This window comes from Heteronotia binoei, chromosome 4 (assembly GCF_032191835.1).
Source record: "Heteronotia binoei isolate CCM8104 ecotype False Entrance Well chromosome 4, APGP_CSIRO_Hbin_v1, whole genome shotgun sequence".
Lineage (NCBI taxonomy): Eukaryota > Metazoa > Chordata > Lepidosauria > Squamata > Gekkonidae > Heteronotia > Heteronotia binoei.
In genome coordinates this window covers 112,456,274-112,473,837 of record NC_083226.1, presented here as the reverse complement: position 1 = coordinate 112,473,837, position 17,564 = coordinate 112,456,274, and the positions used below count along the sequence as shown (strand labels likewise).

The 17,564-nt window shown below is 40.9% G+C and overlaps 1 protein-coding gene across 1 annotated transcript in view; it reads right to left on the bottom strand.

Moving 5' to 3' along the window:
* LOC132570134 (uncharacterized) overlaps nt 1-17,564 on the bottom strand; it is a 92,009-nt gene that overhangs the window by 39,443 nt on the left and 35,002 nt on the right. Inside the window, exons 3-5 of the mRNA XM_060236568.1 lie at nt 12,952-13,119; nt 12,204-12,305; nt 2,631-2,741 (exon numbers count right to left, since the gene is read on the bottom strand). Coding sequence (XP_060092551.1) covers nt 2,631-2,741; nt 12,204-12,305; nt 12,952-13,119 — 381 coding nt within the window. The remainder of the gene's footprint in view (nt 1-2,630; nt 2,742-12,203; nt 12,306-12,951; nt 13,120-17,564) is intronic.

Sequence of the window (17,564 nt, the reverse complement as noted above, 5' to 3'; positions counted from 1 at the left end):
TTGATGGGTTAAACAATTGACATTCTCTTGAGAGTAAGAGTGTAAATTGCACATTTTCAAATGCAAATTTGCTAGTTTCTCATGAAACCAATTTATTTAAAAAACCTTTTCTGATCCATATCATGGAGAAGTTCAGAGCCCTGTAGATTTAATTAACATACAAAGAACGTAAATTTTGAATTTAATAACTATACTCTGGAAAAAAAATTCCAAAATTAAATACAGATTAAATTTTGTTCCTTCTGTACTATCAAACTATCATGTCTGTTGCATCTACTAGATGCTGGTCTCCCATAGTACGGGCAGGGCTAATCTGTTCATTGAGCCAGCTATGAATTTTCCTTCTGAGAAAACACCAGACATAAATAGTAGATTGATGTCTTGGAAGCCACTGTCAGGACTCATCTGTCTTTGAGGCATGGGCCCCAAAAGCAATATTGCTAAATGTGCTCTTTCCACCTGACATTTTGGCCCAGATTTAAGTGATATGATGAGAAGATAACAATATTAGTAGCTGGCACAGAGAGAAAATGAGGGTCTTCTATCTAACCCTGGCCTTCCTCTTGGATCACTGTCACCTTATTGCTCCATCAGTCTCTGCACGTCCAAAGTAACCTGCCCTTACTGTCAAAGTCAGCTTCCCCAGTATAGAGGAGCAATAAAATTCACAAGCAGTCTTACTCTCTAAAGATAAGAAAAAATATTGAATCTGTGGCACTTCCACACTCTCTGTGAGTAGAAATTCCAATAGGTTTTCTGAGCGCTCTTCGATTTGCTCCCTCTCTCATCATTACAGAGAGAACTCGCTAAGAAAACCCCCCCCACTAATGGGCTATGGGCTGGTGTTTCTGCTGTCAAGACAGTTATCTGAAATACATCATTTTTGAGACTTAAAGGGTGCGGTCACACGTCACATTAAAAGCGTGTGTGTAGCGCTCAAATTTGAACAGCTGAATATTGATTCGATGCAGGGCCATTCAGATGAGCATCCAAGAATGCGACTCATTCTGTTGTTGAGCATTCAGACATCCAATACTATCACGCTCTTTTCTTGGAGCATGCATGATCAGGTGGTGATTTCTGGGAGGGGGGGTCCATTGAACATGCGCCCAACTGTTTGGAGATGGGAAATCAAACGTTACTTCAGGGGGGGGGGAAGTTTCCAGAAATCCTCCACATTAAAAAAAAGATTTTTTTCCTGTTCTAAATAGTGGGATAACGCCCCCCCCCTTCCGATCCTGTGTTGATTGGAAAAGCAGAAGCATCACCTCAGATTCCCGGATGATCTGGCAATGCGCATGTCTGCTGGGGCTTTTTTTTTTTAAAAAAAGGTGAGAGGCAGTATCGTGCGTGAGCTGCCCAAACAGGAAAAAGCCGATCTTGTGCAGCTTTTTTGAAAAAGGACCGGACTTTCTGTGCTGTCAAATTAATGCGCCATTGAAGCGTAGCAAGCCGGGATGACCCTGGATGACGCTCGATTGCCAGATGTGGATGTCTGAACGAACACATTTAATCCGTCAGCGAGATGGAGCTGTGTTGCCACTAATGGTGCGTCTGGCAGCATCCAAAGAAAACATTTTCATACAGTATATTTCACACAGGCAACAACATTTCATGGGTACAGCTGTTGCCCTTTGGTATTCAGTGGCATTTCCCTATCACCACTGCAGCTAGACAGTATATTGGCTCACCAGCAGCTATTTATGTATGTTAAGTTTTGCAAGTGTCAAGATTTATCATGAGTGTTGTTTGTGTATGCTATTGTTATCTAGTTAGCTTAGAATGAATTAGGTGTTAGGGACGTTTTTTCACCAGAGAAGGGGAAGTGTTATTTCTATTTAAGATGAGCTTGGGAATGTCTATTGGGTGATTGATATATTGAGAATGCTATATGCAGTTTGTCATGTACACAAGGGGTGGAGTTTTAGGGGTAAACTTTCTCTCCTTAGTTTTCTTACTCTGGTCTATGTAGAAGACAAGATGGAGTTAGAACTAGGAAAGATCAGTGAGCATGTTTATTATTTTTCTTCCATTTTTCTTCCCTTCCTAATTTTGTTATTTATTAAACTTTTAATTAGGAGCTGTTTACACATGTGTCTGTGCCTACTTTATTTCCACTGCACAATATTATTCTACTAAGCATATCCAACACTGTAGCTACACAATTGATGACAAAACTAGATTAAGTCCAGTAGCACCTTAGAGCCAACAAGATTTTGGGGGTATAAGCTTCTGAGAATCAAAGTTCCCTTCATCAGATACCTAGTATACCTGGACTTGAGTCTAACTCTTCTCCTGCAGATCCACATGGCTAGCTTCTGAAACTACTTGTGACAATTCCCTAGCAGGGCAGACCCTGTGCATTGCCATTTGACTAAATGAAATTCCCACTTAAATTAACATAGACTGGTTAGGATTTGGGCAGGGTGGAGACTTTGGAATAAAAATGAAAAGAATCCATTTAGTCTCTTACCCATTGTTATAAGAAACAGTAGAGGAAGGGTGTGAGAACCAGCTCCCCTTCATAGTTAGTGGCCCATGATTAGCAAAATTTGAAAGTTATTTTTAAGTCTTGAAATGTGGGGAGGAGATGGCATTAGTTGAACAGATTATTGCAAGAGTGTTATTACCTTTTCTTGCTAGATCTGCTGCTTCTGAATGTGGCATGCTGGTAACATCTGTGCCATTGACAGCCATCACAATATCTCCAATCTGAAGGCCTGCTTCTTCAGCAGCACTGTCTGTAGCAAAATGGAAGAATGGTCCTTATTTTAGAAGGTTTTTGAGAATATCACCCCCCAAAGGCAACATAGGCATACTTAACAGAGATTCTGCACATCCCTGCTAATCATTTTCGTGGAGTGGGACTTTTAAAGTATTTTCAACATCATATTGTTCTTACTTGTGAAGAAAAAGTGACAGCTGTTTTGGGGTATCTATGGAAAATGTGGGGCTCTAACACCCTAACCAAAAAAAGGCAGAAACAAAGGGGGACATCAGTGCTCTTTTGTGGTGATTTTAGCTGAGCAAATATGATTTTTTAAAAATACATTAATACACATGAATAAAAATACTTGAATCATAGCTATTATCTCCCATTTGCAGGTGGGATGCAGGAGTCCAGTATTAGTATCTCTATAATGCAAGTCAGGATCATGGGTGAGGCTGAAAGATAATGGTTTGACAATCCTATTAATATTGCAGGTTGAAGGTAAGGCTGCAAATAGCTTTTGAAAACCCTGAAATATTACCCAGTATCATTCTGTACTTGGAAGAATCTAATGCATTGTAGCCAGCTCTGTATCAGGTTGTACAATCAGAATAATTACAGAGTGCTTAAAATAATGCCATGACTATTATTCCTGTATTCTCCTGCAGCACATGTCACTTTCTCCCAGTAAGTATTTGAGATTCCCAGTCAAAAATTGTCCTTACAGCATTTCCCTGGATGCCGTAACTGGGCCTCCTAAAACCCACTCCCACCCCAAAGCCAATGTTTAGCCAAATGTAACCATGTTTTCCATTCATGTTCCTGAAGACCTGTTATGCTTATATTACGTAAACTACCAAAATGGAGATCACCAGTCAACCAGGCTGTGTGTGTGAAACCCTATCTTTCTGTATCATGCTTGCCACAGTCTGAGACTGGGAGATTAAAGCAGAATAGGAATGAGATGACCAGCCCTTGCATTGCTAGTTGTATGGCAGGGGCCACTCTCAGATCCAGCCAGTAGCAGTGCAATAGGAAGGAAGGGACAGGGCAGCCTATATTTGTTGTTATTGACATTGACTGGGTCTGATCTGAATGGCTCTTGTAGTGTTGCCCAATCCACTGGGGCTTGGCTGCCAGCAGCTACTTAGAAGGGTAGCCCACCAGGAATTTTCTGGATATGTTCAAAGGCCCAGAGGCCCCTGGTTTGCCAGATTTTCCCAGAAAGGAAGAGAATGGACAGAATCATGTAAGAGCTGTAGACAGAATTGGACAGCTGGGTGGGGGTAAGAGTTGTAGAACAAAAATACATGAACAAAGATATAACAGGAAATAAAGTGGAACAAGGTTGCGGAAATGTAAAGGTAAGGACAAGGCGTTTATAGTGAATGTAGGAATGGATGAGAGGACAGTTTAGAGATTAGAATTGCAGGGCAGATCCCCCCCCATTTCACTGAAACAATGAAAAGCTCCCCACTTAATAGGATTGCATCCAAGGTCTAAATCTTGCCAGCTCTTCTTTCATTGTCATGCATGCAATCATCATTATACCCATCTGAAGAAAGATGACAGTTCTGAAAATAACTCTTTTAGAAGAGGGGGTGGGGGGGGGGGAAAGCAATCACTGATAGGCTATAAATGCATGTCTGACCCTGAATTGCTAATCCTTTCGATTATTGATTGGCAGCTGAAAACTGCATGTGCATTCATAGACAGACTTGAGTAAATGTAGGCAAGGAATAGGAGAGAAGTTGCATAAGCTAAAAATACATTTCATTTAGGTTTATTAATGCACTGTCATTCCAATCCTACGTTCACGTGTCTAAGAATGATACATTTCCCCTTTTCAGATTATAATTAAAGTACCTTAATGTATCATGCAAGTATCTTCATTCAGAAATGGAAAAAAGCACAAGATGCCTTTGCTGAATACACATATAATTTTAAATTATCAAAACCCTGTAATTTAGTAAATATGAGAGCATAATAAAAATCCCAGAAACCTGTTTTTAAGCTTTGGGGAGTCAAATTAGGAAAACAACAGGGAAATGACGCATACAGAAGCACCATTCCATTTTCCAACAAATCCATTCCAAAGGTAAGCCATACATTAGGACAATTCTGCCTGACCTGGACAACCCAGGCTAGCCTGATCTTGTCATATCTCAAAAACTTAAGCAGGGTCAGCCCTGGTCAGTATTTGGATGGGAGACCACCAAGGAAGTCAAGGGTCATAATTCAGAGACAGGCAATGGCAAACTGCTTCTGCATGTCTCTTGCCTTGAAAATCCTGCACAGTTGCCATAAATCAACAATTGATATATGGATAAGTATTTTAATCATGTACAACAGATGTGGTTTTTAAGGGTTTAGATACAATTTTTCTGATCTTCAGAGGCTACAATTTGGATCAAACATATTTTTTAGAACTTGTTTAACATACTTTGGACATGAAACAAGGAATCACACAATGAGTAATATACTCTTCTGAACATTGCATGTTAACATCTTTTTGTTTTGCCTGGTACTTGTGTAAGGCTTTCAATTCCTGACATATTATCCACAAATAATATTTTAAAAAAACGACGACATATGCCTATAGAGTTATTTGGTTTTAGAATGATGGGCTCCTTATACTCTGATCCTCCATGGACCAGAAAGAAAGGGAATCATGGGAAACTACAGGTGCTATGATGAAGTGATGGATGTCATGCAGCAAACTTTCCATACCACGTGATGAAGATCACTTCAATTCAACATCTTGTCCATCTACTCAACATCATGCTTTGCAGCAGCAGATCTGGGTAGGGATTTTTATTTCTTGGGTGCTCCCAGACTTTAAAGAGGAAGAAAAATGTGTATTGGGATGATGTGGTACTTCTTTAAACTGGGAAAATCAATTGTTGATTTACAGATCTTAGGACTGGTTTGTTGAATCATCTTTGCATTTCTTTAGGACCAAACTACATATAGGGCAGACATCACTAATCTGGGAAACAAGATTTTGATCCAAATATGTTTTTTTAAAAACTGAGTGGTAGTCCATAAATTGTAGAAGTGGTAAGCATGTTTACCTCTTTTTATCCCTGTCATTTCCCCTGTACTCTCAGAAAGATATTTGTGGGAAGAACAGGGAGGAAAGGTTAAGTCATGCCTCCACTCCAAATTGTGCCTTCAAATGTCTACTTTATGTGAAAGATCCAAGTAGTCAGCAGTGTTAGTCTGAAGTAGTAGAACAAAATAGGAGTCAAGTTGCACCTTTAAGACCAACTTAGTTTTATTCAGAACATAAGCTTTCATGTGCTCGCTAAGCACACTTCATCAGACAAGGAATCCGGTACAGTGAGCAAAGCCACACATAGCTGGTAGTCAGTGGCTCTGAGCAAAGCCACACATGACTCTGAGCCACTGACTACCAGCTATGTGTGGCTTTGCTCACTGTACCGGATTCCTCATCTGATGAAGTGTGCTTAGAGAGCACATGAAAGCTTATGTTCTGAATAAAACTAAATTGGTCTTAAAGGTGCAACTTGACTCCTATTTTGTTCTACTTTATGTGAAACTGAAGGTCGTAGGCTGGCTCATTCCAGTGATCCTTTTACATTGGATAGGGGAAATGGAAATGGGTCCTCTAAGGGCTAAGATCCCTGAAGAATGATTGCCATTTTCATCTGGATAAATGAACACTCAGAACTTGACTAATTTCTTTTGTTTATGAAATGTATGTCACATGTCAAAATTCTCTTATTAGCTTTTTGTTGTTGTTGTTAAGAAAGTAGTTTTGCATTGCACCTTGCCAATAGGAATCCTGTTGCATAATAATTTAAAATGGACAATTATTCATCATGCATTATTCATCATTATTACCACTCAATATGTTGTGACTATTTTGTATGGTCCTTTGCACTAAGTTTTTCTTCTCTTTGTAGAATATCTAGGATATCTTGTTTAGGTAATATTATATCAGTTGTACTTTCTCTGCATCTTTAAACCCAAAGTTTAATTGTTGCTTGATAGTCTTTGGAGATTCCTAATTTGACCACTTGCTTCCTAGAGTCATGCCCCTTGTGGTTGGTGAAGGCCAGCTATGAGAGGTTACAAGGTCCATCGGAAAATATTGTAAATCTATTCCTGGTTTTGGGGAACTTTCTGAAGGGGTTGAAGGAGGTGGTGGTTGTTCCATTATTGAAAAGATCTAATTTGGATCCTGTGGATCTAACCTACTACTGCTCAGTCTCGAATCTTTCATTTCTGGGTAAAATAACTGAAAAAACAGCAGCGGAACAGGTCCAGAAATTCCTGGATGACACATTTGTGTTGCATCTATTCAATCCAGCTTCTACCCTGGCCATGGGACAGAGATAGCTTTGATTGCCCTCACAGATAATCTCTGCAGTCAACTGGACCAAGGCAGATCCGTGCCACTGATATTACTTGATCTTTCAGCAGTGTTTGTCACCATCAACTGTGACCTCTTGACTCACTGCCTCACTGATGCTGGAATTCATGAGGTAGCCTTACAATGGCTGACTTTGTTCCTCCATGGTCAGGGACAGAGGGTGATGCTGGAAGGGACAGTGTCTCTAAGTTATCCACCAGAATGCAGGGTTCTTCAAGAAGCACTCCTCTCCTTGATGTTATTTAACATCTATGTGTGCCCCCTCACCCAACTAGCATGGAGTTTTTGGCTGGGGTGTATGCTGATGACACTCAGCTATTTCGTTGATTGGTAGCTGGCTGGATGCTGTTCCCATGAATTTACAAGCTTCCGGTGTAGTAATATGTATAGAGACAGAAAAAAATCTTACCAAAATAAACAATATTTCTAGATGATAACATTGTATCTTTTGAGCATGAAAAATCAATACCACCATATATAGAAATACAATGAATGAACACGCAGCTATAAGAGTCCATTTATAATAGCTTCCATAGTCCCATAGAGTAGTGTCTCTTTAAAACTTTAAAATGCTTCAGTGTTCATTCTGAGCTCACAGCTTCTTTATGTAGTTAAGTTTGCCCTGCTTATGGTCATGATAGCTACACAATAGCAGAAAAGAGATGGTAAATCTTTGTGAAGTCAGCAGAAAAATAATTTCAAGAGAGAAGGAGAGTACTCACCAAATCTAGAATTTGATAGCAGTTTCATAGCCTTCATCCGCTCTCTCTCTCATGACGAGAAATTTTTTCACGGAGCCGCAGTATTACAGTCATTTACACAGATCAACACATTCTTTTCACATCTCTATCCCCGGCTCAAGCTATTATAAATGGACTCTTATAGCTGCGTTTTCATTCATTGTATTTCTATATATGGTGTTATTGACTTTTTTATGCTCAAAAGATACACTGTTCCCATGAACTTGGCTGAGAGGCTGGAGGCCATGGTTGGGTAGTTAAAACAGAGTCAGTTGAAGCTGAATCCATGTAAGATGGATGTTCTGTGGCTGGATGGGGGGAAGCCCTGGTTGGGTTGCCAACTCAGAGCTCTTGACAGTGTCCCTTTATCACTGCCACTGACCATCAAGGGTCTGGCATGATCCTGGGCGCCTCCTTGTCTACAGAGGCCCAGGTTGCAAAGGTTGCCAAGCTGGCATTTTTTCAGTTGCAGTAGATTAGGCAACTGGCTCCCTACCTGTCTCACCCTGACTTAGCCACTGTAATCCATGCAATGTTCACCTCCAGGATAGACTACTGTAATTCATTCTACATGGACCTACCCTTGCACTTGACCCAGAAGTTCCAACTGATCTAGAATTGGCTGCATGAGTCCTTACAGGGACCCTTCTGATGGCACATATCCAACCAGTGCAGTGTGAGCTGCATTGGCTTGCAATGGAGCACCAGATCAGGTTCAAGGTCCTGTTTTTGACCTTTAAGGTCCTTAGCGGTCAGTGGCCCACTTATCTTTGGGATCACCTCTCTCAATATCCCACTGGAAGAGCTTCACACTCTTCTTCGGAAGTAAATTCATTTTCAGAAAAATCTCTCTGAAACTCATGCTGAGCCAATATGGGGGTGGAAAGTGGGCAGTCCTCTCTTTCTGCCCCCACACATGCATGCACCTATCTGTTTGTGTGTTCTTCTCCAGCTTGCAAGCACTCCTAATGCCCATGTTCAGTTGTCTGCACCACCTACACACCCCTTTCTCAACAGCACTGGCCAGTGTATGCAGTTGGGAGTGCTGTTGCCCTTGCTATCAGGAATGCCAGCACTGTTTATCACCCACACTGGGCCCTGGCAGCTGCTCTACCTCTAAATATGCTGACAGATTTAGTAGGCCCTTCCTTCAGTTGCTACTACTGGAACCCTGCCTCAAGCTACAACCAAGCTTGGTTTCAAGAAAATCTTTTGACAGCTATTTTTCATTTTCCTTGGCTGAAACACTGAGAAATTACTGTGAAAGACAGCAGAGAATTGTACTGCAATTAATGAATTGATTTCAAGTTATATGAAGTTCATACAAGCTTTTCTGCAGTTATCCCAGAAAGGATATTTATGAAGGGCTTGCAGCTTTCAACTAGTTATGTTTCCCATGCCTTAGAAAGCAACCTGTTGTGCAGATATTTAGCCAGTGAAGTTCTTTCATTCTTTTCAATATCTACAGGAGGAGTTTAACTTTGGTGTCAGACAGCTTTTAAAAGCAGGACCAGTAGAATGCTGAAATCTGCCTCCATTCCTGAGGACTGGAAGGTAGCAAATGTCACCCCCATCTTTAAAAAGGGTTCCAGAGGAGATCTGGGAAATTACAGGCCAGTCAGTCTGAATTCAATACCGGGAAAGTTGGTAGAAACCATTATCAAGGACAGAATGAGTAGGCACATTGATGAACACGGGTTATTGAGGAAGACTCAGCATGGTTCTGTAAGGGACAATCTTGCCTCACTAACCTGTTGCATTTCTTTGAGGGGGTGAACAAACATGTGGACAAAGGAGACCCAATAGATGTTGTTTACCTTGACTTCCAGAAAGCTTTTGATAAAGTTCCTCATCAAAGGCTCCTTAGAAAGCTCGAGAGTCATGGAGTAAAAGGACAGGTCCTCTTGTGGCTCAAAAACTGGCTAATTAATAGGAAGCAGAGAGTGAGTATAAATGGGCAGTCTTCGCAGTGGAGGACGGTAAGCAGTGGGGTGCCACAGGGCTCAGTACTGGGTCCCATGCTCTTTAACTTGTTCATAAATGATTTGGAGTTGGGAGTGAGTAGTGAAGTGGCCAAGTTTGCAGATGACACTAAATTGTTCAGAGTGGTGAGAACAAGAGAGGATTGTGAGGCACTCCAAAGGGATCTGTTGAGGCTGGGTGAGTGGGCATCAACGTGGCAGATGAGGTTCAATGTGGCCAAGTGCAAAATAATGCACATTGGGGCCAAGAATCCCAGCTACAAATACAAGTTGATGGGGTGTGGACTGACAGAGACTGACCAAGAGAGAGATCTTGGGGTCGTGGTAGATAACTCATTGAAAATGTCAAGACAGTGTGTGATTGCAATAAAAAAGGCCAACACCATGCTGGGAATTATTAGGAAGGGAATTGAAAACAAATCAGCCAGTATCATAATGCCCCTGTATTAATTGATGGTGCGGTCTCATTTGGAATACTGTGTGCAATTCTGGTCACCGCATCTCAAAAAGGATATTATAGCATTGGAAAAAGTCCAGAAAAGGGCAACTAGAATGATTAAAGGTTTGGAACAGTTTCCCTATGAAGAAAGGTTAAAACGCTTGGGACTCTTTAGCTTGGAGAAACGTTGACTGCAGGGTGACATGATAGAGGTTTACAAGATAATGCATGGGATGGAGAAAGTAGAGAAAGAAGTACTTTTCTCCCTTTCTCACAATACAAGAACTCGTGGACATTCAATGAAATTGCTGAGCGGTCAGTTTAAAACAGATAAAAGGAAGTACTTGTTCACCCAAAGGGTGATTAACATGTGAAATTCACTGCCACAGGAGGTGGTGGTGGCTACAAGCATAGCCAGCTTCAAGAGGGGGTATGGAGCAGAGGTCCATCAGTGGCTATTAGCTACAGTGTGTGTGTGTGTGTGTGTATATATATGTGTGTGTATATATATATATATGTGTGTGTGTGTGTGTATGTGTGTGTGCATATAACATTTTTTTTTGGCCACTGTGTGACACAGAGTATTGGACTGGATGGGGCATTGGCCTGATCCAACATGGCTTCTCTTATGTTCTTATGTTCATAGTACCATCACTTCCAGTGCTGTAGAGATATTCAGCAGTAATTTCCAATGATCTGTTTCTGCCCCCACACCTCTCACTCACTCACACAGAAATCTCATAGAAAGGCCAGCTTGCTACAACTGGGGGTGCCAACTTTTCATTGGCAGAGCTCCTATGTCTGCAACAACAGTATGATGAACAGAAAAGTTTTATCCAGTAAAAATGGAAGGAAAGGAAAGCCATGGAAAGACAGACATGGAAAGAAAGAACATAAGAACATAAGAAAAGGCATGTTGGATCAGGCCAGCGGACCATCCAATCCAAATTTCTCTCATACAATGCCCCAAAAGCACCAGAATGTCCACCAGTGGGGCCAGGGCACTAGAAGCCCTCCCACTGTTGCTCCCCCCCCCCCCCCACTCAGCCCCAAGAATACAGACAGAGCATCACTTGCAGGGAAAGAAAGAAAGGGGGAACAAAGAAAAAAAAAAGCCTTACTCACCATCAGATGACCCCAGCCAGCAACAATTCTACTCAGGGGTCATTTGGTAAACAAAAATAGCTGCTGGAATGCCCATTCCCCACCCCTCCCAGCTGAAAAACACACACACACACCCTTCTTTGCCGCCCAGGCCTCCCAGGGAAATCTCTCCAAAAGAATATACTGCAAGGCACATGAAAGAAGAGCACTTCATGGGTCTAAAAGTGCCAGTGGATGCCAGCTTTTCTCTCAAACAGTAAGAGGGAGGGAGAAGGAAAGAGAGGCAGCCCAGCTCCTCTCTGTACACAACAGAGATGGGGGAAGGAAGGAAGGAAGCCAAACAGAGCCCAGGCTTTGCAGCCTGTGTCAGTCTTCAAGGCTAGCTTTTATCTGCACAACACAGAGACAGGGGAAGGAAGGAAGCAGAGCAGAGGTCATGCTTTGCTGGGGGTGGGGCCAATTTTGGCTTTTCTTGTGACCCAGTAGTGAGGCTTCCTTGGCCCGGTACCGGGTCACGACCCTGCAAATGGGAAACACTGGTCTATGCCATTTTTCTATATTACAAGAATCTGAAACACTTTTTTATAAAAGGAAGATCATCTTGAGCAAGTGTAATAAGAAAGTGATTTTATTCAGCTCTACAAAACAGAGAAAATAAATGTCACTAGCTATAATAACAACACAGGAAACTTCTTGAACTACTAGCACTCTTTTGCCCTAAGGCAATTTTCTCTTCATTAATTCAGGAACGCTGCTGGCTTTTTCCATACACATTGCCATTCACTTGGATCTTTTCATAAAGAAAGTAATTTTTGAAGGTCTCACTTACTAGTGTCCACTTCGGTTACCAGAATAGGCTTTGAGAACTGGATTCGGAATCCCCAAGGGTAATCACCTGTTCCTTTAGCAATTCTTACTGTTCGTTCACGAACTAGACAAAGAGAAAATGCATGATTTTATATATTTCTTATAAAGCTGAAAAGACTTGGTCAGACATGCTCTTATTTTTGACAAAGAAACAAAAATAAAATTCAACAGCTTTAAACTGTAAAGAGCAGCCTTTTCTACAGCCATTTAGTAGCTGCAGGCAGCCCTTCAGCTTCAACTGATAATGTTGAAATGCAAATATAGGATATATTTATAGATCTGAGGAAGACAGCCAGTCAATAAAATCTTACTATAGAATTAGTTGTATTTACAAATCAGAAGTCTAGAAATTCTGGTGTTTATGAAACTCATTTTCTACATCTTGATTGTTAGGTGTGCATGCACTGTATTGTGTTGCTTAAAAAGGGATTCTTGATGGTAGAATAATAACACTGCAAACTGGCATACCAGTGTAAAATTAACAGCAACTCTAACTTGCCTTAGTTCTGTTCAAAGGTGATATTGTTCACATTGTTTACTACAATCAATAAAGGGGAGATTACCAGCTGTCAACCTGGGCATCCTTGCTGAAGTTGGTATATCTCAAACAATCTGTGATGATCCTTCCAACTAAAGTTAGTAGCCTTTGTGCCCTGCTACTATTTTTGGTATTCACTACTGAACCAATTTTAAAAGGTACAGGTGTTTACCTGCTACTGGCCTAGGCCTTTTGCTGAGACACCGGGGACTGTTATTTGGACTCACATCATCCCCTCGGAACACCCAAGAAGCTGAGTGGAAGATCTCTGTGTAGAATCCTCTGTCTTCACTTTCTGTATGCAGACTTAGATCCACTGAACGGCCATCCTCAGAGTTTACTGGGGGGAAAAATAGGATTTGTCTCTATTCCATATAAAAATAAAGGGCAGAGTAGTAAAATTCAGCAAAATCTGAGGATGAAAATGAAAGAGAAGTTGGCAAAGGGAGAAACAAACAAACCCAGAACGGATGGTTACCTTTTGAGATTCAAATAATGGCACTAGAATGGTTTTGATCATTGTGTGCTTTTGTGAGATAAGAAATGATCAGGATACAGAGGTAGCTGTAGAGCAGTGGTCCTCAACCTTTTTGGCACCAGGTACCAGACGGCCCACCATGGCCTGAGGGCCGGTAAGGTGGGGGAACTGAATTTGGCCTCCCCCTGTGCCGCGCAGCCTCACCCCCCATGGCACCTCCTCCTCCCTCTGTTTTTATGATGTTAAGCCAGGGAAAGTGCCTTCCATGCTCTTTAAAAGCTTACCCCCCAGGCGACAGCAGTGGTGAGCTGTCAGCAGTCACTCACTGCTGCTGCCGCAGTTCCCCCACAGATCAGCTGATACATGCGGGGGTGAGCTTTTAAAGAGCCCGGAAGGCGCTTTCCCTGGTTTAACGTCATAAAAATGGAGGAGGGAGGAGGTGACATGGTGGGGAGGCTGGGGGGCACCGTGGGGGTGCAGCAAGCCTGGTGGCCTGGTTGCTGATGGGCTACAGACCGGTACCGGTCCGGGGCCCGGGGGTTGGGAACCGCTGCTATGTAGAGGATACATAGTTAATCTTCCTTTTAATTGTGGCATGACATGTACATGTGCTATATACTTCAACTGCTTATAACTATATGAACTGTGATGTATAGTCTCCTTAATCATAGAGGGTCCCCATTCATTTAGGTAGAAGAATCTATATTCATTTTCTTGCAGATATAAATTTGTTACATCTATTAAAATGTCTGAAGTTATACCCTGAATAGCCTTGGATACACATCAGAGCACCTGTATGGCTCTGGGCATGGCTGTCATCCTACATTCAGTTAAGTGTGTTTCACTGCATATATCCTGGCAGCTGTACAGTTTGCCATTGACCTCCTTTTTCTGAGAGCAATCAGAAAGCAGGTATCAAATCTGAATAAGAATATTTAATATGTATTTAGTTCATTTGCTTAAATATGTATGCCCAAACAACTAAAATTGGCCCCCTATAACAGAACCTTTATCTGACTGCTTAACACTTTTCTACAAGAAAACAAAATCTCATACACAAAGAAAACATTACCCAAGATGGTACTGTAAATTTAGCTTGTTTTCTAATTTTCTCTGATCAGGTTTGGATAGTACTGTAATAATCAACTTAGAGCTTTTTGGGTAAAATGCAAATGGGAGATGCATAAATAACCCATGTAGTTGGAGGAAGTTCAGATGTGCCTGTTCTGTTTGAACATTATTCCAGGAGCATTACAAAAATGCAAATGTGACAAACTGAATGTGTGAAAAAAATCTTGAGGCTAAAAGACAGACACATGCCTTAGGCTACTAATGTAAGTTTCAAGCTGCATGTTGATCTGGGTCTATCAGGCTGAAGTCTAGCACTGTTGGCATTTTCATGTATGCCATTAAAGGATCTTTTGGGTCAGTTCAGACATAATGTAAAACCATGGCTTGATTAAACCATGGTTAGCTTCTAAAACTAGAATTCAGCCCACAGATGATCTATCAATCCTAGTTTGTCACCACAAATCCTGGCTTCAGCATTGCTGTTCTGCTTCCCAATGGAGACCTGGATGCTATGCCAGCTTGTCTCATAATGCCCACTGGATGACAGAACCTCACCACATCACTAGCTTGCTTACTATTGGCTCCTGGCAATACAGAAGCAGGGAAATTTCCCTCAGGAAGCATTAGTTGCTGATAGGACTTCCGGAAAAATGGCACGGTGATGCGGAGGCTTTGACCAGGGGTGCTTGGCAAGTTCCACCAATTGCAAGCTTTAGAGAGGGTCTCACAATAGAGACACCTCTTAAAAGAACGTCTGAAGACGTTCTGAAGCAAAGGAAGCTGACAGGAATGTTGGAGGGGAAACAGAAGTTTCTCCACTAGCCCTTGTCTCTCCTATGCTGGGGCTTGCAAATGCTTTATGCGCTTCAACTGGGCAGCCGGGAAAGAAGCATAAAGGAGACTACAAGATACCATCTAATTATCATTCTATTTGAAAGTTAAGCTAAATTTGGAGATAAGTTTAAAAGTACTGAGATATCGACTTACTTGAAAGGAGAACAGCAGAGAGTTGTGAAGCGGTGAAGAGCAGAGGGGAGAGGCGGAGCATGAAGGAAAACTGAGAAATGAATGCAACGAAAACGTGAGCTGGAATATCTAGAGCCAGAAAGTAAGTGGAGAGAGTTTGAGATTGAGACTGAGAAGGGGGAAAGAAGAAAAGTTAAGTATTATGGAAAGAAGTAAGGAGGATGAAGTGGTAGACGGAGGGGCGAAGGCGGAAAGCGGAAGAGAGAAAGAACGTGTGGAGGAAGAGCGAGAGAAAGGTGGGACTGAGTTGTGTGGAGATTGTGTGGAAATAAAAGACAGCCAAGAAGTTTTAAGGTGTAAAAATCAACAAACGATAATAAAGCTGAGGGAAATAAGAAGAATGGAGTGGGGATTGGAGGACGCTTAGGAGAGGAACGCTTTATAAGAAAGGAGAAAGAGCCAGTTTTTAGCGTTGTCACGGCTGCCTCTTTCTTGAAGAATGGGTCAAGTTTCTGGATGTTGTTTATAAACAGCGGGTCAAGAAAAAGAACGGGACATTTTTGTGAGAAATTTTCATTTGTGTGTGGTTTTGTGCAGTGTCTGGTGAGGCGTGGTTGCCTCGTACAGAGGGAATTTAACTAGAATGGAAATGGTGTAACTCGGGGCTTGTGGGAAAAAGAAGGATATACAAAACTAAAAGAGTTGGAACGCTCTAGCAGAGAGACTTGTCATTGTGGAGGAGGAAGTAAAAAGTTAGGTGAGGAAGGAAGCAGAATTGAAGTAAAAGAACTGAAGAGAATTAACTAGAAGGATTAACAAGGTTATCAATGATTGTACAGATTAATTTTTTTTATTTATGTTAATTTAAATGTATGAATGAAATTAATTATTTAATGAACTAATTAATGAACTAGAGTGGTTATGAATTTTGGTGGAGATATATGTAAGGAGAAATATAGGTACTGGGTAGATAAGAATAAACATAATATATAGGAGACAAATAAGTAGACAAGGACTACTGGAGAAGTATTAAAGGTAGGAAAATATAAGAGGGGAGAGTTTGTTGGACAGACTGGGGACTTGAATGAAAGGTGACCTATTTTTGGAATTTGTTCTACTAGTAAGGTAGTAGGGTGAAAAGGGGTGAGAAATATGGATACTAAGGTTAAAAAACCAGGTCAAGGCACATTGCCAGGTGTGAGTAGGTCAGTGGTAACAACTTTAAATCAGGAAGCTATGGAGAAACTGCAGAATATAATGATGACTGGTTTTAAGCAAAATCAGGAGGCATTAGAAGAGATTAAACTAGAGTTAAAAGAAGAAATAAGAAAGACTAATGAGGAAGTTGAGGAGTTTCAGAGACAAATTCTTCTAAATAATCAACAAACAAATATGCTGGCATCTAAAGTGGATATATTGGATGAGAAAATGCTAAAAATGTCGGTAACAGTACAAGAATATAAGATCAAATGTTCAGATATTGAAGATAGGGCAGCAAAATTAGAAATGGATAAAGCTGCATATATCTTGAGATTCCAGAATCTCCCAGAAGAGAAGGAAGAAGATATATATGGGAAAATTAATGATCTCTTGACAATGGGTAAAGTAAAGGTAGTGAAAGATATTAAACAAGAAATAGATTGGGCAAAATGAGTGGCCTCAGCCTATACAAGGAAATATAATCTGCCAAGAGAAGTACATGTCATATTTATGAGAATCTCAACTTGTGAAATGATACTGAGAGCCACAAAAGAAACTAATCTACAATGGGAGGATAAAAATATAAAAATTTTAAAAGATATACTGTGGAGTATACGTCAGAGAAGAAGTGGATATAGGAGATTGACAGGGTGGCTGAATGAAAAGGAAATCCCATTTAGATGGTTAGTACCAGAAGGTATATTTTTTACCTATCAAAATAATAGATTTAATATAACATCAACGTTGAAAGTACAAGAATTCATGAGTAGAAATGTAGAAGAAGGTAGCCAGGAATCAGAGTCAGAGGAAGAAGGAGGGGGAGATAGACAAGAAGAAGGAGGAAGTAAAGCAGAGGATAGAGAAGAAATTCCTAAAAGGAAAAAGAGAGAGAGAATGAAAACAAGATCGCAAGCTCTAAAAGAACAAGGGCAAATAGGAAATAGTAATACATCAACGGAATAATGGGTAAAACTGGATTACAAATCATATCAATTAATGTAAATGGTTTAAATGCCCCACAAAAAAGAAGGAAAAAATTTTTACAATTAAGAAAAGTATTTTCTGATATA